Source organism: Rhagoletis pomonella, unplaced genomic scaffold (assembly GCF_013731165.1).
Source record: "Rhagoletis pomonella isolate Grant_MI unplaced genomic scaffold, Rhpom_1.0 Rhpom_scaffold_00007, whole genome shotgun sequence".
Taxonomy (NCBI): Eukaryota; Metazoa; Arthropoda; class Insecta; order Diptera; family Tephritidae; genus Rhagoletis; species Rhagoletis pomonella.
In genome coordinates this window covers 37,043,936-37,051,835 of record NW_023458561.1, presented here as the reverse complement: position 1 = coordinate 37,051,835, position 7,900 = coordinate 37,043,936, and the positions used below count along the sequence as shown (strand labels likewise).

The 7,900-nt window shown below is 33.4% G+C and overlaps 1 protein-coding gene across 1 annotated transcript in view; it reads right to left on the bottom strand.

Moving 5' to 3' along the window:
• LOC118742708 (integrin alpha-PS4-like) overlaps positions 1-4,574 on the bottom strand; it is a 20,898-nt gene extending 16,324 nt beyond the window's left edge. Inside the window, exons 1-2 of the mRNA XM_036474976.1 lie at positions 4,234-4,574; positions 3,893-4,141 (exon numbers count right to left, since the gene is read on the bottom strand). Of these exons, the coding sequence (XP_036330869.1) occupies positions 3,893-4,141; positions 4,234-4,418 (434 nt within the window). The 5' untranslated portion in view covers positions 4,419-4,574. The remainder of the gene's footprint in view (positions 1-3,892; positions 4,142-4,233) is intronic.
• Between the last annotated feature and the right edge of the window lie 3,326 nt (positions 4,575-7,900).

The window sequence follows — 7,900 nt, the reverse complement described above, 5'->3', positions numbered from 1 at the left end:
TGAAACCCGGGTTTGAAAAAAAGGAGAACAATCTAACACTTTAATAGCATATTTTTATAAAAAATTCGCGAAAAAACAAAAAAAAAAATGCATATATCCTTAAAATGTTTCTGTGGCCAGACTTTTGTGGTTCAGTGCATATATTTTTGTTTTTGGAAAGGCAAATGGTTATTTGATAGCAATTAATTTCGAATTTTGTTGTTGTGCTTCACATTTCTCTTAAAGAACCTTAAGCTGTGATTTTGGTAAGAGCGAATAAAAATCGCTCTTACCGAAACCGCTGTCTTTGGCTAAGTGTCGGCGTTAAATATTTGATCGCCCCATTTGTATGACAAACCATGTGCATCATTTGTGAAATTGGAGCAAAAGCTTTGTTAAGCACTTAGCAAAAATTTGAGCGCAAGTTTTTTTTATATATTTTTTAAGATAAAAGGCATGCCAAGTACATTTTAAAAATAAATAAATATTTCTATGTAATGCGTATGAGTCATACGGTATGACACATTACCTTATAAGCAAAAACCACAGGAGTCAAATATGTAGTACACATCTGCATACATACAGTCAGTCAATAAAGTTTAGGTACCGCGAATTTTTTACAGTACGGGCAACTACTTTTTAAATATTTTATTTTTCGATAATTTTTTATAAAAATACGGTTAGTTCTACAATAAAAAACCAAAAAATCAGAGTTCCAAACCTTGTGCAAAATTAAAGAAAATTTTGCAAAATTTCATTTAAATATTCCACTTTTTATTTACGCTCTCTAGAAAAAAGTTGAGTATGCAGTTTTTTAGCCCATTCAATTTTAGTATAACAAAGGGCAAGTTTGAGGTAGCTAGGCCTTATCATTGATTTAAAGCAGTTTTTTTTGTTGAAGGTGTCGCTCATTTTCTCCATATAAAATAATGTTTGATAATTTTTTTATATGGAAAAAATGTGCGACACCTTCAACAAAAAAATTCGCCAAAAATCGATGGTAAGTCCTAGCTCCTCATACTTGCACTTTATTATACTAAAATTGAATGGGATAAAAAACTGCATACTCAGCTTTTTTCTAGAGAGCGTAAATAAAAAGAGCAATATTTGAAAGAAGTTTTGCAGCATTTTCTTCAATTTTGCACAAGGTTTGGAACTTTGATTTTTGGGGTTTTTGTTGTAGAATTGACCATATTTTTATAAAAAATTAGCGAGAAATAAAATATTTTAAAAATAATTGCCCGTATTGTAAAAAATTCGCTGTACCTAAACTTTATTGACTGACTGTATGTATGTATGTCTGTGGCATTTCATTAAAACAGTTCATCTCGAAATAGGCCATTTTTGCTTTGGCGCAATATTTCATTGGGTTCCTAAACAATATTTTAACGATAAGCTATCCATAGGCGTAGGTTCAGATGCCCTTTTAATAGAAGCTTAGTAAAAATGAATAATTTTTCAAGGGAAACTTACTAAATACTACATAATGTATACAATTGGAATCAAATATTATATATTGCTTATCTCCAATAGCCTAGGATATAATTTTAAAACTATTTAGGGGCTTCCCTTAAACTGGAAAAAGCCTTGAAAGCTTCGAAAAACTCAAAACTTTTATTGCGAGGTCAAGATTTGTATGAATTAAAAAACCCGTTTTGATCGAAAAAAAACCCGGTTTATTCGATAATTAAAAAATCAAGCTTTCAAAAAAACCGCATATAATATAATAATAATAGATTGGCGTTTACACCTATGTTAGTGTTTGGCCGAGCTTCTCCTCCGATTTGCGGCGTGCGCCTTGATGTTGTCACACAAAGCGGATGGACCTACAGTTTTACGTCGACTCCGAACGGCGATTGTATTTTTATGACAAGCTGTTTTTCTTGGCAGAAATGCAGTTGGAGGTTTGCCATTGCCTGCCGAGGGATGACCGCTGTTAAGAAAAACTTTTTTTAAATTTTTTTTTGCGATGTTGCTTTGACCAGGGTTTGAACCCAGGCGTTGCGGAGTGGAAGCGCGCACTGCTTACCACTACACCACAGCGCCCGAAAAACCGCATATAGATATAAAAAAAAAGCAAAATGGTGGAAACCGGTTTGGAAAAACGGAGGCAATCACCCTACAGCTTAGTGAGGTAGATAGGCTAGAGATCTAGATATTTATGTAGTACATTCGTATTCTGGTAGACTTCGAAATCGTCATCCGCAAAATGGTAATTTAAAAAGCATATGAAAAAAGATCGAATTTCACCAACTAGGCGATATTAGTTATTATTAGAATCCGGACGAATGCTCGGCTTACCGATCAATCGGCAATATTTTCATATTCGGCTGAATGCTCGGCTTCGGCAAAAAAACACTACCGAAGTTTTTGCCGAACCCGAGACTTTTTGCTATCTAGATTGTTTTTTAGCATTAATAATCTGTTTCAAAAAAATGTGGCATTGCAACTTTATGTTAAAATCTGCTGTCAACTGGGAACTTCGGAATTTGAGGTAATAGCAAAGGGAACCGGGTCCAGTGTGGTACCCAGTGAGGGTTTTATGGTCACCTCTACCTAAATTAAGAAGATTATTTAAAGCTTCTTTTGGCTTGTCTCTGCCCTGAACATTTCACCCACTGCCTGTTGTTTTGTTCACGCAGTTATTTATGACCCCCATGTGTGCTTTGGTGAGCCCAACACTCTTAATATATGGGGGATAACTATACATTGATAAAGATTTTTTTGAAATTCGGCTCAAATAATCCAGCATCAGTTTTGCCATTTTCACGTCGTACAGATCCAACTGAGTACAAAGCCTCCTCATATAGGTTCGGTGTGTGGGAACCCTGCATACAAAGAGATTTCTACGGCATCACGCATCTCTAATATGGAATCATTAGCGAACTTCAGTTGGACCTTAATATGACCCGTCATATTTCCGATTTTCAGCTCGGAGCTGTTTAGGACTCTCAGTGCCGCTGTGGTTGCCTCTTGTTCTATTAAAATAGAAAAGAGAGGTATTCCAACCAATCCAGGTATTCTTATATAAGCTCTACACAGCAATTTTGGCCATGTAGACCCAGTTTCGAAGCGCTGTGTAAATATTTGTGTTGATTATATAATACTGCTCTCGACTGACGCGCAATCTGAACAATACGCTTCTTATTTCTGTGGCAGTATTTCCTTGAAGGCTTGGACAGTTAAGATAACATTTCACTGAAATAGTAGCTCTTTGAACAGGCCAAAAAACCAGAACCATTTTAGACATAGGTCTGGTGAAATTTGTCTACTCCCGGGCAACAGAATAGGCCTTTGTTTCATTCATGTGAACTTTTAATACTTAAAAGCGAAGCCGTCGAAATCTATGCTCCATTAACATCACCGTTGTATACTGGAGGAAAGGGAGCTATATCTCAAAATCATTCGTCAAATTCTTGGTATCGGGGCCTTTACTTTCACATAAAGCGGTATATTATAGTCGAAAAGGCTCAAACATATGAATATAAAGCGTACAAAAAGTGAATGTATGATTTTAGAGATTTCAAACCCCACTTTAGGACAAAACGATCAACAGATGTTAGACGTTGTCAAAAACCCGTTGAAATTAAATTCCGATATTTATCAAAAATTAAAGGACTTTTAAAATAAACATGACTTATAAGGCGGATTCACCGTTTTAGTTCTGAACTAAAGTTGAAGTTAAGTTAACAACTCAAACGCGTTCTGAACTTTTCTCAGTTGCTCTTCTGGAGAGATAAACACAACAACAACCAAATGGAAGAAAATTTCTGTACTACATAGAGCGATGAATCCGACTTTAAATGCGTAAAGTAGAAGTACCTCAATACTAGCTTATCGGCTACTAGAAACTACTAACTCGCTAGTTAAATAAAAAGTAATAAAAATTGTACATATACATAAGTAAACATACAAAGCTTTCGCTTGTGGCGCGCATGCAATTAAGGGATCTGCGTCTCTGCTCCCACCGTCCATGGCTCCACCTAACCACTGCTGAGTGCTGTTCAATTGCAACGAAGCGAAGGTCTGAGAGGGCATTTCATTTTGGAAATCGATTTTTTTTAATGTTTTGTTATCAAATTCGTATTTGTAAATGCCACCAGTTTCTCTAGGTTCACGATAAGCTTCAACAGTTCGCGCTCGTGGTGCACCAATGATAACACTAAAATAAAAATAAAAATTCTTTATAGTTGTTCTCAAAAAAAAAAAAATAGCAACGGCGTAAAGTTTTGATGTAGATTGATTTTTTCTAACCTTTTTTCGCGGAGTACGATCGTATAACCGAAATATGAACTATACTGGTAATTTGCATTAATTTTATTGATTTCATCTTCTACCGTTTCGCGTATAATCAAATTTGGCTTAGGGGCTAAATTAAATGACTGCACCGCAAATAATTTCAACCACACTATTACACAAAATACAACGTAGCGATGCATTTTTCAAGACTGGTTTCCAATTTTCGCGCGAACCGACGTGTTTTATCTACCAGCTTCAACTAAAAACGAGTTCGCCTGATATTTTTGGCTTAACTTTGGTTTTATGCAAAATTTCTTTTTTCCCTAAAAGTACGTATTACTAATTTGCTGATAACAGAAATTCATTTAAACATAATTTCCAATGCTGACATACATGTTACCATAAGGTTTGTTCGTCGAGCAAAAAATTTGTACGAATTATCATGACTTTTGCCCAAACCGCGTTCGTGCAGACCAAAAAATTATCCATCACTCAAAAACTGAGAGCGCAAAGTGAAAGTTCTCTTGAGAGAAGTTGCAAATTCTTTCTGGAAAAATTTCAGCCAGCAAGAATTGGCAATCACGAAAAACATATTATTGAGGCACATGGTTGCATTTTTGTTTACGATAATTAGAATAAATAAGTTCGTTAAATTTAAAAATTTATAAACACGAGCGATTTTTTTTTATGAAAAAAAGGAAGTAAATACTTGTTGATATAATTAATTTAGTTAATTCCATTGGTTTGACTTTACTCGCTGAAAAAAAATTGTATTCTCAATCGGAATGCAATTGCAACCAGAGTCGAGAAAGTCAGAACAACAAGAAATATACATGTACATATGTCCTGTTTTTGTCCATCTGAAAGAATTTTAAAAATTCTATAAAAATGTATTATGTTTGAAATGCAACCGTGGACACCAGCTGGCAGGGAAACTTGCGAATTCCTGCCAATTTCCGTTCGTGCAGAAATTTGCAAGTTTCTCAACATGAGAGAGAGTTTGAGAGAATTTTTTCTTACTCTCGATGCTTTCCATTTCCAGACAACCGGTCAGGTACGAGCATGATTTTTGATTTCGACCAAACTCAAATACATTGTTTGTTGGTCCAAATAATGAGACACGTATTTTTGCTTTTGGCTCGGAAAAATTTTTCGGCCGAATTAAGTGAGAATTTTTTTTTGAATGCCCATAACTTTGTCAAAATTTAATAGATTCCAACAATGTTTTTACTTAAATGTCAGTAATTCTTGTCACTTCAAGATAGAATAATATAATTATTGATTTTCATTATTTACAATTTTTTATTTAACAATAAACAAAAAGTGAAAATTTTTTTTTAAATTTAAATTCTCAAAAAGTGTATTTTTTTTCTCTCAAACTTTTTTACCGGGAAAGAGACACTTTGAACTACAATCAACCCAAATCTCTAATAGCGATGATTTTTTTTTTTCTGGGTTATGATTTTTTATAGGAAATATACGTTTTTGTGGTACATACTACAATACATATTCTTATATTGTTTAACTAAATGGAACATATGTATGTAATATATCAGCAAAAAGTACAGCCGTGATCATTTTTTGTGTATCAAATAGATATTAGAACACACTTTCCACCATACAGTTTCGAAATACAAAATCACATTTTCCCGCTTTTTATAATCGAAACTGTATGGTGGAAATACGTGTCTCATTATGTGGACCAACAAACAATGTATTTGAGTTTGGTCGAAACTAAAAATCATGCTCGTACCTGACCGCTTGTCTGGAAATGGAAAGCATCATTCGACATAGTGTAATAATAATTTCAAACTTTATAATCATAATTAAAAAAAAGTCAGCAAAACAATGCCAAAAAATAACGGTAAATCCGAGAAACTTCCAACTATTTATTCACCCGTCACCGCATATACCTACATGAGGAATGTACTAAGATATCGTGGGATTTCTGGTCTTGCAATATATACTAAATAAATTCCAACGTCAAAGTTTACCCTCGGCAACATGAAAACCCTATGCGTGAGTGGGTCATGGTAGAACGGTTTGAGAACAAGCACCTTGTGTGCCCGGACCCATCATGGGAAAGATCCATCCAGCTAGTTTTCATTCTCCTGTGAAGAGGAATCCTGACATCACCGCAATTAAGGAAATGCAATGCGCGGGCTAAGGAAAGAAAACCATTCGTCCTTGTGACATGCAATCAAATTGACAAAGGATCGCTTCTATGAGTATTTGGAGCTCTCTTTGGAGTAGCCGCTCTTCAGGCTATAAAAAGCTTGATTGTTGACCTCAATTTTGGGGTGGGAAAATGAACGGATACTTAGTTGAGTACCGACGAAACGTCAGACAATAGGCTAAAGCTGAAAAAATATTCACTCAAAGCACGTTTTCGAATTTCGTAAATTGTTCAAAACACTGTTTTAAGGCTTTGATTACTATATTTTATTCAAAAAATAAAACAATATAGTTCTAAGAATATTTATGACTATTCAAAAGCACTTTTATACAAAATAGCTAAAAACTACTATTATAATACTCGAACTAAAAATATTTATTGTTTTTTTCTAACTGCGAAGTTTTCACAAAGATCACTCATTTGTAGGTATGTATGTGTATACGCACATATATTTATGTATATAGACAAAAAAAATAGTGACAATTAATAATTTATATAAATATTTCATTAAAACATAAATATGTATACATATGTACATTTACATGTATTACTCTAACTTAAAAAATATTTTACTAATTAACAAAGTCTTTTTACATAAAAATACAAACACATTTATATTTAAAATATATGAAAAGTAAAATTAAGAAATAAAAGCGAAAAATAGATTGTACATGTGAATGCTGTCAGGGCATTCAGCTTCATTTGTCTGTATACAAGTATACAAATTCAATTTGCAATTTAAATATTTACTACATACATATGTACATACATAATATTTTATCAACTGTAAAAACAAAAACAAGATTTGAAATTGTAAAAAATAGCTACTCTAAAAAGAATTTACTTATGGAGATAAGAATTTTATGTGGTGAAATTTTGAAGCAAAAGTTCAGTTTCTTTTTCAAGTCCGCTGCCCACCGTTTATCGTTTATTGGAGCAGCACGCAAAAAAAGAAATATTGTCTTAAATATTTATACACATGGCAGCTGGCTTTAAAGTAATATTGTTGTTGTTGTATTTTATAATTTTTAAACTAAATTTTATTTTATATAATACAAGGATAAATAAATACAATGCAACACTTATAACTACTATACGAATCGATTCATTCATTTGGTTTCGTCTTTTTTACATAAATAATACGATTCGTTGTGTTCAATAATAAACTAAGTTTTAAAAAATTTTATTTCAAAAACAAAGAAATGCAACATTGCCACCTTTTATACAAAATTAAGTTAGGCTGTTTCGTTAAAGCAAACGCGAGTTAAATCTACGATAATATGCACAGCTCAGTTCCCGCGCCTTTACTTGTGTGTGTGGGTGTGTGTTTGCGTTGTGTGATGATAAAGCCATTCGTTTCGTAATTATTGCAGCGTAAAATTTGTAAAAAAATATTCTTTGATTTTTTTTATCTAAAGTGTTGTTTTTTTTTTAATTTCTGTCAGTATTTAGGTTTTCGGCTTCTGGCTCTACATCATCTCGTGCCGGTCTTGTGGAACCTTGATG